This window comes from Ahaetulla prasina, chromosome 9 (assembly GCF_028640845.1).
Source record: "Ahaetulla prasina isolate Xishuangbanna chromosome 9, ASM2864084v1, whole genome shotgun sequence".
In the NCBI taxonomy this organism is placed as follows: domain Eukaryota; kingdom Metazoa; phylum Chordata; class Lepidosauria; order Squamata; family Colubridae; genus Ahaetulla; species Ahaetulla prasina.
In genome coordinates, this window is record NC_080547.1 from 25,869,472 (window position 1) to 25,889,120 (window position 19,649).

General features: G+C 37.8%; 2 protein-coding genes across 5 annotated transcripts in view; one reads left to right on the forward strand and one right to left on the reverse strand.

The window, feature by feature from the left end:
- VSIG10L2 (V-set and immunoglobulin domain containing 10 like 2) overlaps positions 1-3,394 on the forward strand; it is a 38,300-nt gene extending 34,906 nt beyond the window's left edge. Inside the window, exon 10 of the mRNA XM_058194686.1 lies at positions 42-3,394. Within this exon, the coding sequence (XP_058050669.1) occupies positions 42-68 (27 nt within the window). The 3' untranslated portion in view covers positions 69-3,394. The remainder of the gene's footprint in view (positions 1-41) is intronic.
- A 141-nt stretch (positions 3,395-3,535) lies between these two features.
- The window catches only part of CDON (cell adhesion associated, oncogene regulated), a 90,048-nt gene continuing 73,934 nt past the window's right edge, over positions 3,536-19,649 (reverse strand). For all 4 annotated transcript variants that reach the window (XM_058194009.1, XM_058194007.1, XM_058194008.1 and 1 more), the window contains exons 14-20: positions 19,295-19,400; positions 18,216-18,338; positions 16,722-16,949; positions 15,359-15,645; positions 11,660-11,739; positions 8,017-8,261; positions 3,536-7,196 (exon numbers count right to left, since the gene is read on the reverse strand). In XM_058194009.1, the coding sequence (XP_058049992.1) occupies positions 7,030-7,196; positions 8,017-8,261; positions 11,660-11,739; positions 15,359-15,645; positions 16,722-16,949; positions 18,216-18,338; positions 19,295-19,400 (1,236 nt within the window). In that variant the 3' untranslated portion in view covers positions 3,536-7,029. The remainder of the gene's footprint in view (positions 7,197-8,016; positions 8,262-11,659; positions 11,740-15,358; positions 15,646-16,721; positions 16,950-18,215; positions 18,339-19,294; positions 19,401-19,649) is intronic.

The following is a 19,649-nucleotide window of genomic DNA, read 5'->3' on the forward strand; positions in this document are numbered from 1 at the left end:
CAGCTCATAGGCGCGCATCATTTATGCTTTGTTTTCTGCAGAGGCAATTCAGAAGGAAGCTGTGCTGACCTCAGAGGATCCAACAGGGGCCCAAGAAGAAGTGCCAACTGAGGATCCAGTTAATGTTACAATCACAGTGACAGCCACCCCATGACTACCAGTAAACCTGACTCTTTAGCACTCAAGGTAGGGTAGGTTGGTTAAAGATCTCCTTGATCAGCAATAGAAAGAAAGAAGCACAGGGAACAACTGTGGTGCACAGGAGAACCTGTGGGTGTCATTCCAGTTTTTGTGTTATGCAAGGTCTTTCCAAAAAGGAAAAGCAGAAGACCATATCTGAAGAGATTTCATTGTCACCCACAGAACCTAAGAGCTATTTTGCAAAAAAATAGGAGTGTTTTTCTGTAAACCAACAAACTGGCAGAGAAGTTACAATATGGGATCGGACATAATAAGCTAGACAACTTTTGAAGCAATATATTTTCCTGGGATTGCAGATGTTGCAGAGATCACAGCTGGGTCACTGAAACAGAACTCATGGATCAACAAATGCTGAACTTTTTGTTAAGAACCTGTGTACATTTTTGGTGACTCTGTTAAGCTGTTTCATGCATTGGTATCGGAGACATCTTGTTTTCTTAGGGATGGAAAACTCAAAGGCTTGAATTGGATAGATGTAAGAGGAGTCCGTGCTGTTTTGAAGCTTTGCCTCCGTTTAACTTCACCATCCTAAAATGCAACAGATAAATTGAATTAAATGGGTATTTAAATACTCCAGAATGAAAGCGCATCACCCCATTGTCCTGTAGGAATTTAGCACCCACCCCCCTCCTAGAAGAATGAAATATTCTAGGAAATATTTTAAAAAGCAGAATATTATACCTTCCTGGATGAGAAATGGAGAAACATATTTTAAAGACAAAGGAACTCCCTGCAACTTCCTGACTCCCCCCCCACCTTTGTCAATGGGCCATTAAAAGCCTCAGCTAAGCTCACTCATTCTCCCCACCTTTGTCAATGGGCAATTAAGGCTTCAACCAAGCTCACTCAATCCCCCCATGATTTGCAACACAATACAACTGAAACTCACCACATGGCAAGGCTCAAGCAAGCTTGAGAGACAGCCAGCAAGGCTAGCTAAGACCCCCACCCCCTGGGAGTCTGACAACCAATCAGGATACTCTTCCTGTGCCCCAGAAAGGTCAAAGCTCAGAAAAATCATAAAACCAGGGAGCACACAGGATCTCGGGCCCTTTTCTGTTCAGGCTCTCAAGCCATGTGATCCTGGCCACCATTAAACCATCTTTCCAAGCAGCCTCCACGTTTCCAGTGTCTTTGTCCCCACTTGGAACTGAACCCAGATGGATATTTCTTCCAACAGTCCTTTATTTCACACGGCTTGTAGACATGGCATTATCTAATTGAGTCCAATTGAAGGAGAAACCACCAGGTCCAATTGGTCACTGCTGAATTACATCTACCATAAATATGATACCATAAATTATGCGTGCAAATAGAAAATTGAGATTCCACACACTCTCTGGTTTTGGAAAAGGGTATCATGTTTCGGATAATAAGGAGGTTGGAATTGGAAACCACATACATATTTAAGTTCATGTCTGTCCTCTTTTTGTTTTTATTGAGCCTTAAGCCAAGCTTACAAAGGCAAGTTATGCATTCTTCCAAAAAGGTTTGTGTCCAACATGGTCACAAAAATGTCCCAACAACATACACATTCCTAACTTCCCATTGCAATATGGAATCTGTGCCTTTTAGGAGCTGAACTAAAGTTCCAGCATCCTTCATTCCTAAGGCTACTTTCTAAGGTTGCAGGTGATTAATTGTTCAGCAATATACTTCCCTCAATCAACAACCAATAATGTAGGACTATTTTTTTATTTATTTGTCACAACAGTATATATAAGCATAAGCATGAAACAACTATACAACACATAAGCGTATATATAATGAAAGTAAACAATAGGACAGGAACGGTAGGCTCTTTAGTGCTCTTAAGCACGCCCCTTAGTGCATAAGAGCTATTTTTAACTAGCTATTTTCCCCCAACGTATTCTCTACTGAATGTGCAAACGGAGGCTGCATTTTTCCAGATTAATCTTTTCCCAGTTTAAGCCAGAGCTGGAGAACACAGGAGGTTAACTGCTTGTTTTTTTTTTCACATTCCAGCCCATTCTTCTTGCAAAATGATAACTTAGCAACATAATGGGAATTGCCAGGTCATAAGCACCCACCCTGTCTTATCTGGCAAGGAGTCTTTGCATTATGAAGTTTTAGTGTGTTGGTTTTTGTTGAAGGCAGCCAAGCCTTGGACAGCTGAAATAATGAATCACCTCAGCAAACAATGCCTGTGGTTGTGGTTTAGTCATCTGTTGACCTGATGGATGGGTGGGGCAGAGATGGATTCATTCACCACATCATTGCTTGCTACCACAATTTAATACAATTTAATAGCTCCTTTGTAAGGAGCAACTTTTGCAATAAACCAACCCTTCACATCGAACGTTTAGAGCAGGGTGTCCAACCTCAGCAACTTTAAGACTTGTGGGCTTCAACTCCCAGAATTCCTCAGCCAGCCAGCTGGGGAATTCTGGGAACTGAAGTCCACAAGTCTTAAAAGTTGCCTTCAGGGATTCCCTGTAATGACATCACAACACTTCGGGTTCTCAACATACTGTTCTCAACACACTGTTGTAAAGCATGTATTCTGGCAAATATAGATATAAATCTGTAGTCCATGGAGTTGTTTTGTCCCAAAATGCACTACAATTTTCTTCCATTTAAGAATATGGAAGGGGATGCTTCCACTGGGTATACCAGCACTGGGAAATGCCTCAATATCTAGCCCAATCCTGCTTGTAAATGTTACAAGAACAATCTCAGAGGTATAAATAATCCTCACATCAATAAAGAAACTAGTTAAGCTGGATGAGGGTGGAGAAAAAATGAGGCAATTGAGGGGGAGAGGGAGAAAGCCAAGGTAAAGTTTTGAGGATGAGGGCACTTATAGGATTTTATTGTGCCTTCTCCCAAATCAATGAGAATTAAGATAAAATGGATACCATAATTACATTTTCCTCATTAAGGATGATCATAGGATATCTCCAATCATTTGGACAATGAATTTGGACTTTCCTCCTTTTGAGATAGGTTGTACAGCTGCTATTTTATCTCTCGGGGGATTCATTAGACCAGGGGTCTGCAAACTTGGCAACTTGTGGACTCAAACTCCCAGAATTCCTCAGCCAGCCATTCAGGCTGGGGGATTCTGGGAGCTGAAGACCACAAGTCTGAGAGTTGCCATGTTTAGAGGCCCCTGCATTAGACAGTAGTTAAGAAAGGTCAAAAGAAAACTGGGGATGCATGATTTGAAACATTAATTTTAACAAGATTTTTTTAAAAAAATGAAACTTGTATGAACTTTCCATTCATTGCATCAGAATACCATCGTTTTAAATAAGACTGCAACAAGAAACAACAGTAGTAATAATTCTCATATTAGACCATTAGACAGGACCAGTGTTATTCTCTTTAATATTATAAACACAAAGAAAATTCCGCCCAAACCTACAATATTTAAACATTTGTACAGTGTTTTTTTTTTAAAAAAAGAATATTACAACTTTTAAAAGAAAATATAACATTTTTATATGACAAAAGATACATGCATCTTTAAATTTAAATTAAATTACAAAATCATACTAAACTGAAATAACACTTTTTGCTTAAACAGCAATACTTTATTTAGTGAAGTGACTTTTCAAAGACCAGAGGAGAAATCTCTGAGAATAACATCTTTCTGAGTTTGTGTAGCTAGATCACCTTCAGGGAAACAGTTCAAATCAAAACCATATTGCACCAAAACCACCTTTTACAATAAGTCGGTTACACAGATTTTCATAGGACAAATTCCTGATAGCTATTATGTACAGGCAATGAGTAGAGTTTAACCAACTACTTCAAACCAGTAGCTTTACTTATCCATTGTATCAGGATAATACGGATGTTGATCATATAATTAGAAATTGCTCTGCCAATTCATCTCATTCTTAGTCAAACTCAAAGGTGAACAAAATGTGAGTTGAATAAATTCTGGGCAAAAACTGCAATAAACATTTTCTATAGAGTTGCATATTTGCATCTCTTTTTTGTGAGAATAAATGAGGAATTCTCTTGTGAGATACAGCGTTTAAATTCTGCTGCAATATATCTCAATAGGAAATTCTGCAAATGAGCTACACCATGCCACAATTCAAAGGATATCTAATACAGATGAAGATGCTAGAGAATTTAACAATTGAAGAAGATTTGTTCTGGGTCACAGTGTCCAAACCTAAAGGCTGGAAGAAAGGAAGAAGAGTCATTCAAATAGCTTAAACAAGATGACCCAATTCTCACAGAAGGGTTTAATGATTTTGAAAAGCCATTATAACTTAAAATGGAAGGGTAAAACTGCCAAATGAGATCGTCCGACCAGTTCTTGGGCAAAACAGACCAATCCAAATGTAAATAGGGGAATGAGCACTTAAGATTTCAGGAACTGATCACCTGTATATGCTTTCTAACATTTATATGCATCTATGATTGGAAGGAACACATGATCCCCCTAAAATATAAAGACAATATATAACTTTCATAAATAAAATACAATAAGAGGGGAAAACACTTAAAACAGTGTCACAATATAAGAAAAAGAATTCTTGATGAGATTCTGTTAAGGAAGAGGCTAACATTTCTCTACCTTCAAATAATAATATCATCTCTTACATTACTTATCTGGGCTTTTCTGGATCAAATGGGCTGTGTAAAGATGGAACTGATAGAAGCAACTTGCTGTCGAAAAATGTTTTGACAATCTGGCTGGCCAAAAACACTTCTCCTTTTAATTCAACCAGGAGAGATGCTGGTCCCACCCTCATGTAGCATACCTTGAAAACCTTTTCCAAATTAATTGTATAAACAATCCTTCTCTGTAAGTTTCAATGTAAAGCAAGCAGCATTTTGCATCAAAACCCTATCTTGCATAGCAACCCATACCCACACGGCAAATTCTCATAAGGGAGTCACATTTATAAAATTATGTAATATACATCATATAAAATAATCACACACTATATATACACACGGCACTTGATATCTGCTGCAATAGCTATAAAAAATATAGAGCCCATTTTTAGTCATACACACACACAAACACACACACACACACACACACATTATTCAGTGTGGCCAATGGTACCGTTGGGCACCACTTTTTGTCTTTTAGAGCAGATTTTAATTTTATTATGGCATTATTACTCTTGGTAACAGCCCTGCTCCTCTGGGTTTATTTTTCAATCCTTGCTCCAATTATAAAACCAATCCCTATTGCTTGGGCCAACTGCACTTTAGAACTCAGGGTCTCTGATTATTAGATATTTCACATTGTACACAAACTGGTTAAACTTGAAAGGGGAAGAGGAATTACGCAGCTGTTTTCCTGATACACACATCATTTTTTGTACAAATCAAGGACAAATTGAACTTTATAGTTTAATAGCATTGGATGCCTTTGGGTAAAGCAGCAATTCTATATGACCAAAGGAAAAGGAATTAGTATTTCTGATCTTGCATTCCAATTTTCCAAGTTGTGTAAAAGTTGGGATGAAATTCTGGAGAAGAGCAACCTGTTTCTACTTCTAAAATATTCTTAGCATTTATTTCAAAAATGCCATGAAATGTAATTACTGATTACTACAGATGGAAGTTCCAAACCATCCCCCTGACTTGCAATCAGTTAGGCTAATTAAGCAACCTTTAAAGCAATAGAAACTCTTTGCTTTCTTTAAAAAGAGAAGGAAAAGAGGGGATATTTTCAACTGAGGACATTTCTGCCAATTTTCTTATATCATGGTTACATGCCAAGCTCTTCTTCTTCCCCTAGCTTATGTTTTGCACAACACACTACTATGTTGTGAGAAAAAAGTAACACAATACGTAACAAGTGAACAGTATTTGTATGTGAGACACACCAAGAGAACACCAAAAGATAAATTTTAAAACATTTAGAATAAAAACAAAGGACAGTGCTACAGAATAGTCACATTCAAGTGTTCCCTTATTGTTGAGCAGGTGGCTATAAATGCTACTGCCAGTTTTGTTGTTGTTGTGACAATATTGCAAGGCCTGCCTTGTTCCTCTCACTATCACCAAACCAGCCTAAGTACAACTGTATATTTTAAATACATTCACTTACATAAGTCTAACTGCCAATCAGCAAGACTTTGCTGGAATTACTGAGAATCATTCAGCATCAAATGAATCAACAAGTCCAGATTACTATGCCTTCAGAAAGTTATCATGATTCCACTAACAGCTTGTAATTTTTGAGACAGGCTGGAATTCTTCTGATTCATACCACTTAGCTACTATGTTTCCCCAAAAATAAGACCCTGTCTTCTATTTTTTTGAACCCTGAAATAAGAGCTTGGTCTTACTACCATGAGCTCAAAAGCCGGATTGGGCTTATTATCAGGGGATGTCCTATTTTGGGGGAAATAGGGTATATAATCATAAGCTGCAGTCCAACCTGGGCTTGAGGTTCTCCCTTGTGTATATTTGCTAAAACCTTTACATCAAACCGCAGCAGTAATTTTCCAATGGTCACTGTCCAAGGAAGACATCATCTATAACAGTGTTTCTCAACCTTGATATGTTGAAGATGGGTAGACTTCAACTCCCAGAATTCCCCAGCCAGTTCTTCAAGGTGCCAAGGTTGAGAAACACTGATCTCTAGTATCATCACTCATCACAATGATTTCATTCAGGGAGGTGTGGGAGATTGGTTTTTCCAGGGATAAATAATTACACAACAGCAAAAGGGTGTTTTAAAACATACATTCATAGGATACTGCATCTCAAAATGAAAAATAAATAGTGATTCTAATAATTAATATTTTTGTTGTCCGTCCCTTCCAGCAATTCTGCTGTGCAGTTACTGGCTTTACTGGAGTATCAAGGAAGACCATTTCTTTAAGTCTCTTGTATTTGGAGCGGTTGATGTCCCCCCAAACTGTCCAAGGTAATGCTCCCGTTTGAAATCACTTCGGTCTTTTCATGACAGTGTTTTGAAATTGGCCGATGAAAAAGGGGGCTCCAGTTCAATGTGGCATCAGATGTCTCCAGATGTGCACTGTGTTCTGCAAAGGGAAACAATGATCAGCATCTGTTTGTCAACTACCTGAGCAACTTCAACCATTCAAAAGATTTATGCAAGTCCCAAATGGCTGCCATTTAGTGAATGTCACTATTTCGCCTCACATTAAGGCCATTTTGTGCAGCATCTGGATAAGGATCCAACCCAATTAATTACAGCTGTTGAAATGCAGAATTACAGCTAAAGATATCCTTAGAAGTTTTTTTTAAAATATCAGGTCCATGATTAGAATCAATTAATCCTCACAGCCTAACCAAAGGAGAAAGACAGAAGAAATTCCTTTTGTAAAAGTTCCTAATTTTGCAAAGCACCCTGAAAAGTAACTGAGTGTTAGGTATGCTGAGACAAAACCACAAAATGTATTTATTTGCCCTTACACTGATTTCTCTGTGGATTAATTAAAATATTTTAGTTCTAAAAAATACCAATTACTGTACCAGTTTGGGTAGTGGTTAAGGCATCTGACTAGAAATTGGGAGGCCAGTCACTTTCTCTTAGCCCTAGGAAGGAGGCAATGGGAAACCATTTCCGAAAAACTTGCCAAGAAAAATGCTGGGAACTTGGCCAGGCCGTGTCCATGAATCAGACACAATTGAATGGGAGAGAAAAAAATACATGCAAATGATCTAAGAAATAAGAACTGAAGAAGTGTCTTTGATGAAAAGTGAACCATCTTCAAGGAAAAACAAAGAAAGTCCACCTGCCTTTTGAAAAAAGCACCTTTGGGACAACCATGACCTGGATAACTGAGAATCTCCGTAGACATTAAGAAAGAAGCATATTTTTCCGTTTTTCTGACATACCTGATGTACAATTCATATTGAGTGGGCTCACATTTTCTTGGCCACAAGAGTCCTGATGTGATGGCGATTCTGCCTTCTCCTTATCATTTTCCTCAGTCTCAATGCTGCATCCAGGGACTGTGGATGCCAAGCACATGGCCACAATCATGTGATTTAATGGTTTCATTTCTAGACTGTCTTGCTGATAAGGTGCCATCACTGGTACAGAACTGTTGCCAAAATTGCCACTGGTTTTAGTGAAACATCTACAAATATTGAGGCCAAGACAAGAGAAAAGAACATGGATCCAAATGCACATCATGTTTCCCTGATCAATATATTCTTTACTTCTTCAAGGTATTTCTATAATGCCTGCTGTGCACTCATCACCAAGAAATAGACAACATGCATACGCCTCTGTATGATCATTCATCTGCAATGAATAGTAGATCTGTAGTAAGTTACCAAATGTCAAAATTAATAATAATGCGTTCAATTCGCAACTAAAATATGTAAGGCTAGCAAAAGCTTGATCTTATTTCAATTATCTGGGTTAGATATTGTTTAGGATATGAATGACTTACATTAAAATCTTAAACTTGGTTTAGCAGCACAAGTTATATACAAAATGCTTATTATTACAATTATTAATATACATAATAGACGAGAATATTCTTTATTGGCCAAGTGTGATTCAGCACACAAGAAATTTGTGTGTCCATTAACAAGTACTATTTCATACTTTTTTTCAAGAGCTTATCTTGAAAAATTTTATTGGGGTAACTCGGGCAATATAACAAGGGATTTGATTGTTTACTATATTTGCCAGTTTGCTCTCCAAAGTGGAAAATCTGCTGTTGACAGAATGATTTCATTCATGATAACATTCTTCTCCACTGTAATCCTAGAAAGTGAGAACATGCTTTTTGATTCTTCCCAAGAAAGACACTTTGATAATTCTCACTTGTTCTGGATTGTGAACGGCTAGTCAAGCAGAGAAGGAAGTCAGTTTCTTATAGCTGAAGCTACTCAGCTTTTGAACAAAAGAAAACAACAAAAAAGGCAACTTAACAACCAAAATCCTTTGTAGGCATGCTAGCTCTAATCCAAAGTTTTGGGAAGCTGCCAGTACTTTAAACATTTGCAGCTGGATCATCACTTCCAAAGACATGAAGGCAGTTATCAAGTTGTTTTCTCAACATTCACAGTAAATGCTAACAAGCACTTTACTTTATTATTGATGATTAAACATAAATTTAGTGAAAAACCACATCACAGCTACATCTATTTAGGGAAGATGTCGGAACTGTTGCATAAAGCACGAGGTCCAGAAAGAATAAGTATCTTAAAAGATTATATAAGTAAATGCTGGATCTAACAAAATAATCTGGAATGATCACTCTGGATTTTGTATTTTGTATTCTTCCTACAGATTTCTTTGCTGTAAAAATGCTAGACAGCAGCTCAGATTATTTCAAGGCTTTCAAATAAGCCACTTAACAACACCTTCCCATTTGTCTTTTAAAAAGTGGGTGAATTCTGATTTATTCAAGAAGTTTTCTACCATTTTTAGCAGGAGAAAAGGACCAACAGACTAGATAAAAGAGATGGGAACTCAGGGAGAAAGTAAAGTGAGGAGTATGGATACTAACTCAATATGCAAAGACTATGGCCATAGGGGGCAAAATGCAGCACAATTCAAACTATTCTTATTTGTTACAATTGTTTCTTACATTCACCATGAGTTTGCTTTTAAAACAGGGGTGTCCAATCTTGGCAACTTTAAGACTTGTGGACATCAACTCCCAGAATTCCCAAACAATTATAACAAAAATTCTCTTAGTTTTCCATCTTTATGTTAACTGTAAACAGATACACACACAGTGGAACTCACTTAAGATGCAACATGTAGAATTTTGAGTATTTTATGTAGTATTGCAAGAACCAAAAAAAATATATATAACTTTTGGCTGCCAAGCCAAGTTGGCAAATTTTAACTTTCATTTTCATTTTTTTCTACCCAGTGAGCTCTACAGTTAAGAGCTACGTAAATTGAACCTGAAACATAATCCAACACCTTACATTTTGCACCATGCAAAATCCTTGTCTTTCAGTTTGATTTTATTGGAAAAGTGTCAATGCAATTCCCTGTATATGCCTGATGTGCTGGGTGCTGTGGGACCACAGTAAACAACATCTAAATAAAAATATGATTTATAACACAGGCAACAACAAGTGCAGGTTGCACAATTCCAAGATTATTATATGAGTCTTCAATGCAGAAAAATCAGGTTATCTTGTGAAATATTAAGAAAAAAACAACTACTGACAGAAAGCGGCTATTTAATTTTATAGTCCATCAATCCATTCTAGGTTATTTGCTTACTTAAACTGAAGCAAAAGGGAGGCTCAGATGTAAAAAGTTAATTTTTGCTGGTTTCTCATGGAAGAGAAAAAAAATTGTTCAACTCTGCTATAAACAAGCATTAAAGTATTTGCATAAAGTTTTTTCCCCCTTACTGCATGAGCCACTAAGCTTAAAATATACAGCCAACACAAGGCACACATTTTATAATCTACAAAGCGGAACTATTATTCCACATTTATTTTGAACAGGATGGCTAGTAAAATAGTGGTGTTGAACAACAAATATTGAGTTTATTTGGTTTAAGGGCCTGCAAGGGACAGCCATGCACTACATGAGACCAAAGCACTCCTTCTGGGAATTCTTTATGGTTTCTGAGACAGTTCATAACTTAAGGCTGGCCATTGTGGTTAAAACCTACCAATGGGAAATTGGAAAAATGGGCAGGACCTAAGCATTAAAGGGTCATCTTCCCAAAACAGAGTAAGATTTCTTCATGCAAGGCAAGCTTTCTATGAAGCAACTTTGGGCCCATAAACAGAAAATTTGCAATAGTGATGGAAAAGCTGAAGCCTTTAGCCTTTCTGCTCAGGCCCTTGTTTTATGAGTTTGTTGCTGAAGGAGAGCAAAAGGACTTGGCAGCTTTCAGAAAAGAGTGAAATTGGGACAACCACTGTGGATATTATTATATCCAGCCTAACCACTCGTTTGAGAACCAGTATGAAGTAAGGCTGAATACTATTTTTATGCTTCCTTGCAATTCAGGGCAACTAAATTAGATCAAGAGTCCTCTTTTCTCAGAGCAAAAACTTCCTGCTTCTACCAAGCCATTTCCATTTCAATATTGCAAGGAATGTGCCAGATTACGCTGTTTCCTATATTAAGAAATGGCTAATTTAATCAAGAAATGTGCCTGTAATTTAAAAGGCTGAAATTTGGTTGCATCTTGTTCTTCAGCCCAGATTTGGAGTCAGCTGGTGTCAAAATTGAACGAATAAAATAGTTCCAAGCAAATCCTGCAGTTGATAAATGTCTATGTAGAACAAAACTGCCTTCACTAACTATAATTGACTAAAACTAGCTCTGAACGTAAAACTGAAGGAATTTAAATACTTTGAGGCAGGAAGGTCTTCAGGGAGCCAGTTTCTAGAAACCATGTAGTATTTCTTATGTGTAAATCTGGAATAGTAATAATGCAAATATCAAGATGTACTTGCTAGACATAGTTGGGATCGCTAATCTATGCAGGTTCAAATTCAGAGATCCAATGATCATTGTGAACTCTTGGAGTTTGATTACCTGTTATTATTCCAGCAGTTCCTGCAATTGGCATACTCTGAAGGATCTGTCTGAGGGACTGATGTATATACGTCACCACCCTGGATGATGGGGGAATGGAAATATTTGAAAATTAAAATAAGGAATCACAAATGAGTCTAAGTAAGTGACAATTAAACAAGCAGGCCCAGTATATATCCCATGACATTCATAGTTGCAATTATGGTAACTTTACGATCTGTGGACTACAACTCCCAGAATTCCTGAGCCAGCATGGTCATAAAAGTTGCAAGAGTTGCCCATGCCTGTGCTAGAGCAAAGCAAAGGAAAATATTATGATTTAGACATGTACATCATCGTTTTCTTGGCCTTATTTTCAATTTGAACCGCCCAAGTTTAATTTGAAGAAAGACGTGAAAATGCTACTGATGACAGACATGAAGGGAATTTTTCTTTACTGGAAACTACTGTCTGTTGGTGGAGACAGGATGTTGCTTGTGGGACTGATGAAATATAATTAATGTCCCAGTTTCTTCCAATTATTCCAATTAGATCAGCTTGCCTGACTAAACTCTGGGTTTGAAATTTGCTGTTATTTTTACAGATGCATTAATTTGTCAGCCAAAAGGGATGGAGAAAGAAGGTAAGGGGATTTTCTAAGCTCTTGGTTTTGGCTGTACAATCTTTGCAAATAAAAAAAACCAGCATTAATAACACATAACTCGTTGCTAAATCTGAGAAATACTTGCAGATACGGCAACACAAGTAGTAATATGAATCTACATTTTAAATACTCAGATCCCTTAGTGGAAGACAAAATTCAAGACAACTGTTCCCAAGTTGTTACATGCATATAGGATAAGTAATTAAACTATGGTGGGGGGATAAACAGGATATAATTTTTTCTCATCTATGAATCTTGGGAACTAATTCTGTGAAGAGGCTGCAACTCCTTATTTGAAAATGTTTTTTTTTTGTTTACATTTATACCCCGCCCTTCTCCGAAGACTCAGGGCGGCTTACAGTGTATAAGGCAATAGTCTCATTCTATTTGTATATTTTTACAAAGTCAACTTATTGCCCCCCCAACAATCTGGGTCCTCATTTTACCTACCTTATAAAGGATGGAAGGCTGAGTCAACCTTGGGCCGGGCTTGAACCTGCAGTAATTGCAGGCTCTGTGTTCTTAATAACAGGCTTTACCAGCCTGAGCTAAACCGGCCCCTCATGTTGACACTATTTTCAATTCCATAATATTTATTTAATGTTTGTGAAGGTTTTTTTTTAGCACAAAAAGCAAAACCAATGTTTTAATGTAGATTCTTCCTTTTTACTCAGAGCATTAGGGACACTTCTCCAAAGAAAAGCAGGCTAGAAACGGGACTAAAACTCAGTAAATGATGAATAGCCACAGCAAATGGTTTTAAAACTCTCAAGGATATAGAGCAATACTAAGCACTGGAATCTTTGAAATAATTGCATACTGAATGATGAAGGATTTTCTACTTGAAATAATGTTACTTGGAGATAAATTTAAATGTGAGAATTAGGCTTTTGGGGAACATCTAAAAGGAGAATCTTTAACACCTGTTTTAACTTTGTGTTTTCAGTTCACCCACCCAGCCGCCTAGGCTCTAATTTAATTTCACAGTGGCTGCGTCCACCCTCCCCTATGTGCTTACATTTAAATATTCCTAAAATCAATGTTTGGATTAGCCTTTAAAGGGGTCTTAAGGATCTAAGAAGCCCACAACAAGGAAACATGAAGATTGTGAGAGACTTAAAAGGTTATCTGAACGGCAATTCTTGTACTTCTAGCAATCTGTTATTCCATGAAATGAAGTGTTTATGTTCAATTACCAGAGCAAACAATTGCCCTCTCACCCTCCTACTCAAAGCAGATGATGTTACTTAATTTCTGAACACATTCCTGGTTTCCCATAAAACATCCAAACGGTTTTGTGTGGGACCTCTAACCTAGCGGCTCCTCCTGAGTTGTTGCTACTCAAGCAGCACGAACAATTATCAACCTGCATTCTTCACTCCTCGAAGCTTAAAACTCTATCTGAACTGTCTTCAGCTCAGCATGAGTAAAGAAAGCACTATTTAAAGTAGGCTGCATAATAAAAATGCAGCCTAAGAACTGTGTTTTTCAAAACAGACGTGAATAGAATAGTTCATTCTCAAAAAGGAAGTACTTAAAAAAAAGAAAGCAGATATTATGGTGTGGCTGAGCAAGAACCCCCCAAAAAAAAAAAGGAATTCTTTGGTTTATGAGCCCTAGGGTTTGGCACATTGAAATGTAATTAAGGGCACCTACTCAAAATTAGATCTTAGTCACAAAATGACTTGGCACACATCAAATCTGTGTATATTTTTTAAAAAGTGAAACTCTTGTTTGCTAGGAATCCCCTAATCTCACATTATCAAAATCTCAACATAACGTAAGAGTTTGGATGGATATACAAAGGGCATTTCCCTCCTTTCTAGCTTTATTCCTGCAAGTTGCAGGATCTGGGTTTTTTTTCTCCAGGTCAACTCAGTGTTGATCCATTGGCTGTGACAGGAACTGTTGTGACAGAAGATGTTGTGGGCTGAGACAACATGACTGGCCCTAAGTCTCCCAACCAGCTTTCATGCCTAAAATGGGACTAGAACTGGTTTCTAGCTTAGAACTGGTTTTCTCCAAAGGCAAATATCCTTATCATTATGTAATAAAAGCTAAGGTATGGAAATGGGCAGTTAATTTATCAGGATTATATGAATGTAGTTTTCAAGTATACAAAAAGCTGTATCCAACATTATTCAAACTGATTTCTGTTCCCATGATTAAAATTACTTTTTCTTTTCACTCTTCCCTCATTAAATCTGCTGTGGGGTGGGGGGGTGGAGATCCCTTAATATCGGGGGAAAAAAGAGATTTGATCTGCTAATTATGTCTACTCTTTTGGCAGAAAGACACTGCAGGATACAACTCAAAAACAAACTTAATACAAATTGCCTCTATGTGCTTGTTATCTCTAACTTCACATGATATTTGCCTATACATATTCACCAATTGATAAAATAGCATCACGTGACTATAAAATATTTTATTGCATTTTTATGGTTTAAGACCTTTAAAACCTAGTCCATCTGAAGCATTAGTTCTTAAACTGAGCCTGAGTTTGATTGAATCAACTTCACAAATTTATATATAAAACCCTTATTCTTTAACGTAATATTTTTTTTAAATTTCTAGAAGCTGAAAGTTTAAAAAAAATCATCCATCTTTGCCCAATAACAGAGGTTCTCAATAACCACAGGAATGACAAAACCTTTGTTCATTTCCATTCAGCAACATATTTACATTGGAAAACTCTGATTGCTACAAATTCAGTAATTTAGGGTTTATACAAAAATGAGTGTATGGGAGGAACATATGGCCTATTAGTAAACGAAGGTGTTCAAGTTTCCAAATATTACATTAACAAAGATGGCTTTTAAAGTATCATTAAGTGCAAATTTATTGCTCTCATGATGAAGTCTTTAAAGTATGCTAGTGACTTTAGCATACTTTAATAGGTGTCCAACAATATAATCTTCAAGAACAAGACGAAAATGATATGACGTGTGCAACATCTCTGTTTCAAGCAGAGTGAAGGTCTTCACTTTCCTTTGTAATGTTCATAACAACCAAAGTTTCGAGCGCTTGACCGATAAGGCACTGAGCTTACTTACATTTCCTATGTGATGGGTGTGTTCATATTCGATGTGCGTTCTGGAGAGGGAGTTAGAATGTCCTGGATAAACCCCAGTTCCTCCATTGATGGCACCATTCACGATCCCATTCATTCCATTAGCAACCTTATGATGGAGGTGGAGGCATCCATTATTATGTTTTCCATTACTGATAAAGTTTCCATGTACACCACCATTAATGCGGCTTGTGCCTGGGAGCGTTGTATACTGAACCATCTGTCCATTGATATCTGTACCTTGGTAGAGATAGCCAGGAGGGTCATACTCTGTAGGAACAAGGAAGAAAAAAATCATTTAGAAATTGCAACAAAATTTTGAAGTACTGCATGTAGATGAAGATCTCGACCTATTTTTCCCTGCATTTATATACCATGTCAGTTAACAGTCTTAGTCTTTAGCAAATTTTACAATAGGAAGAATCTTCCTAAATATAATTTAAAACAAATAGCACAGTTGGCTTCACTTAATAAAAATAAAAATGAATCTCTGCAAGACTTAATCCCCATTAGCCAAATCAGGAAGGCATGGCGTCAGAGTAAGCATTAAAATTTCATAGCATATTTATAAATGCATTGTATTTGTACAACGTAAATATAAGTACTTATATTCACACTTAAGTGGCGATCATGATAAAAATTCATAGCAATATTTATGGATTACACATTTTCATGAATTTAGCAGTCAAGGTCATCATGACTCAATCAATCGTACTTTAGCATGGCCAGGGCCAGGGAATATTAAACAATAGTAAAGATCAAAATCAAATAATAAAATAGTAAAAACAATAATAAAGTTGGTTAAATAAAATAAAATATTGGATGATATCAGGATGGTTAACAAATAAGCTGAGTCATAAACGTAGGTTGGTGTTCCGTTTTTACCACCACTACGCAGCTTTTTGTTACAACCTGCATAATAGAGGATTTGCAGGCTGAGAAAAACAAATTCCTGTAGGAACTGTCTTTTCTTCCACAGAAATGATAAAGTAGGGATGAGATGTAATGAGATGTGGAAGGTACAGACTTCAATCAATAGTTAGGACTGCAGAAAAAACAACTGCAACCAGCCTGCCTTCCACTGAGAATCTGTACTGCACAAGCCAGAAAGAGGGCTGAGAAAATACCTACAGATCCCTCACATCCTGGACACGATCTATTTCAACTTCTCCCCTCAGGATGCTGCTATAGAGCATTGCATGCCAAAACAACCAGACTTACAGTTTTTCCCCAGTGCCAGCACCCTGCTGAAAACTTTTGTAACTTCTGATTAATGATTGTAACTGTGATTTATGATCTATGGCCTATTAATAAAACAGGGCTGCTATGCATGAAAAGGAACATACTTTGCAAGGTGTTTTGCTGACGGTTCTTCCATAAACACATGGCAATAAAGACAATCAGAATGAAAACCATCACTCCAAGGACACAGGCGACAATGAGATACAACATGTTGCTACTCCGGACTGAACCATTTGGTTGCCCTGCATTGCTTCCAATTCCACGGTCAGGGAAATTAGGTGGTGTACTAAGGTCTTTTACTGGGTATTCAGATGCTCCAGGTGATCGTTTCACTAATTGGAATGAAAGCAAAAGGTTGAATGAAAAAAATAAATAAATGCTAAATTCATGCAACTGTTATTCTGACCTTAGGCAGAACTTCAGCAACAGCTGAAAATGTTTTAAAATTATTAAATCCATTAGTTATAGAGTACTACTAAAATTAGATGCATTTGTTTTGGCATACGGTAAATCACAAACAATCATAGAATGAAAAAAACGAGAGGGAAGGTAAAGATTGCCATATCATTCTACTTTCCTTCAGTTTAAAGATCACTGTTTCAATTTAGAAAGACATAATAATATGCACCAAGACATAATAATATGCATATGCACCAAGACAAATTCCTTGTGTGTCCAATCACACTTGGCCAATAAAAAATTCTATTCTATTCTATTCTATTCTATTCTATTCTATTCTATTCTATTCTATTCTATTCTATTCTATTCTATAAAATATATGCTAGTTAGACAATGTTTCTCCCCTTTTGATAAACATCTGCTTTTAAGACTGGCCAAGTTTGCTTATTAATAAGCAGATTTATGATCAGAAACAAGTGTTGTGGCCCGCCAGCTGCCAGTGGAGCTGGGGGCAGACTTGGGATGATGAGGTTGGGGAAGAACTTGGGCCAGTTCAGGAACCTGGGGATGCTCCGCCTCGGACACAGAGATAGAGCCAGGGCCGTCCAGCATTTCCCATCCAGAGAGGCAGCTGCCTTTTGAGTCAGAGATGAGTGAGAAGGAGGAACAGCTGGGGCCTGTTCCAGATGCATATATGAGCAGAGCAGATAGAAGAGGTGAAAAATGGAGGACAATGAACCGGCTCCAGAAGCAAAACAAATGTGGATGCTAACTGGCCTCTCCCTGGCCGGGGCATAAATAGAAGGAAAATGGAATGGTTTGGTCTTCTCTGTTCCCATTTCTGGAAAGTTTGCTCCTTGTGTGTTTCGTGTGACACTGCCTTGCCAGAACTGAGGTTTGTCCATTTCTCTGTTTGAACTGACTTAATTGGCAGTCTCCCGGCTGGGAGCTCACATCCTTGCATTTATCATGATGAGCTGATAAGGACTATTGTTTCAGTTAACTTCTTGCAGGACTCTGGCATGGACTTTCTGTTGGTGAATGCAGTTAATTCCCAATGTGTAAATAAAGAGGGCTCTTTCTTTGCGGGGAGTCTGTTTCTTGCTTCTGCGAAGGCCTTCACCTAGTTTGGTAATGAAATGTCTGCAAGAAAACCACCAAGCTCAGAGGGCACCAAAGGTCCCACAATTGTTTCTTACCTTTGGTTTCACACATCATCACATTGCTGTAATCACTTTCTCCTCCTTCATTGTAACACTGCATTTTAATGTCATACGATGTTTCAGGTTGTAGATGGCTTATCAAGTGCCACAGTTTTGTACCTGGGAAAAGAAGGAGCAAAGAGAAATGCCCTTTAATAGAACTGTATTCTTCCAAGTGAAATGCATTAAAAAAGAAAAAGAAATAGTATATCTTATAAGAGATAGAAGTTAAAAGTCTATGAAACTCTGCATTCGCAGAGTATGTAAAAAAAAAAGCAATTCCTAAATTAAATCATTGACAAATCTGACAAATCAATTTTATACGGTCAGCCTTAGGCAGGTTGAGGCAAAGCGGTATCTTCTGTGTCAGCCTTTTTTAACAAGTTGCTCTCTAAAAGTGTGAGTACAAATATTACACAAAAATCCTGGGGAGGAAAGCTATGGCAAATCTAGACAGCGTACTAAAAAGCAGAGACATCACCCTGCCAACAAAGGTGCGTATATTCAAAGCTATGGTTTTCCCAGTTGCAATGTATGGCTGTGAAGGTTGGACCATAAGAAAGGCTGAGCGCCAAAGAATTGAGGCCTTTGAACTCTGGTGCTGGAGGAGACTCCTGCGAGTCCCTTGGACTGCAAGGCGAACAAACAAGTCAGTTCTAGAGGAGATCAACCCTGAATGCTCTTTAGAAGGCCAGATCCTGAAGGTGAAAAGGTGAAACTGAAATACTTTGGCCACCTAATGAGAAAGAAGGACTCCCTGGAGAAGAGCCTAATGCTGGGAAAGATTGAGGGCAAAAGAAGAAGGGGACGACAGAGAACGAGGTGGCTGGACGGAGTCACTGAAGCAGTAGGCATGAGTTTAAATGGACTCCAGAGGATGGTAAGAGGACAGGAAGGTCTGGAGGAATTTTGTCCATGGAGTCGCGATGGGTCGGACACGACTTCGCAACTAACAACAACAACAAAAATTTAATATCTCCAATGGGTTATTACTGTACAGTCTTAATAAGAATATAATTATACAAGGACTTCATGCATGAACACACAAAACAAAGGGCTTGTGCACAGATTCTTACCTTCTACAACATCTCGCTTGTAATCACTATCATTGTCACTATCCGTTGGACGATAATAAATGTAAAATCCTTGGATAGGCGTGTTGTTGTTACTTGAAGTAATATACTAAAACAGAAACATTTAAACATGTGAGAATTCAGAACATTCAATAAGGAATTCGCCTGGAACAGGCCGAAAACGGGACGTGCAGAAGCCAAAAATGAGGTACACAGAGGCCAAAAATGAGGCACTCAGAGGCGGTAACAGTGGTGGAGGCGATGGGCGGCAGCGGGTGGCGGCGATCCCCACAGTCTGGAACAGCTGATCAGCAGAGGCTGATCCAGCTGCCAATCAGCTGCTGATGCTAAATCAGGC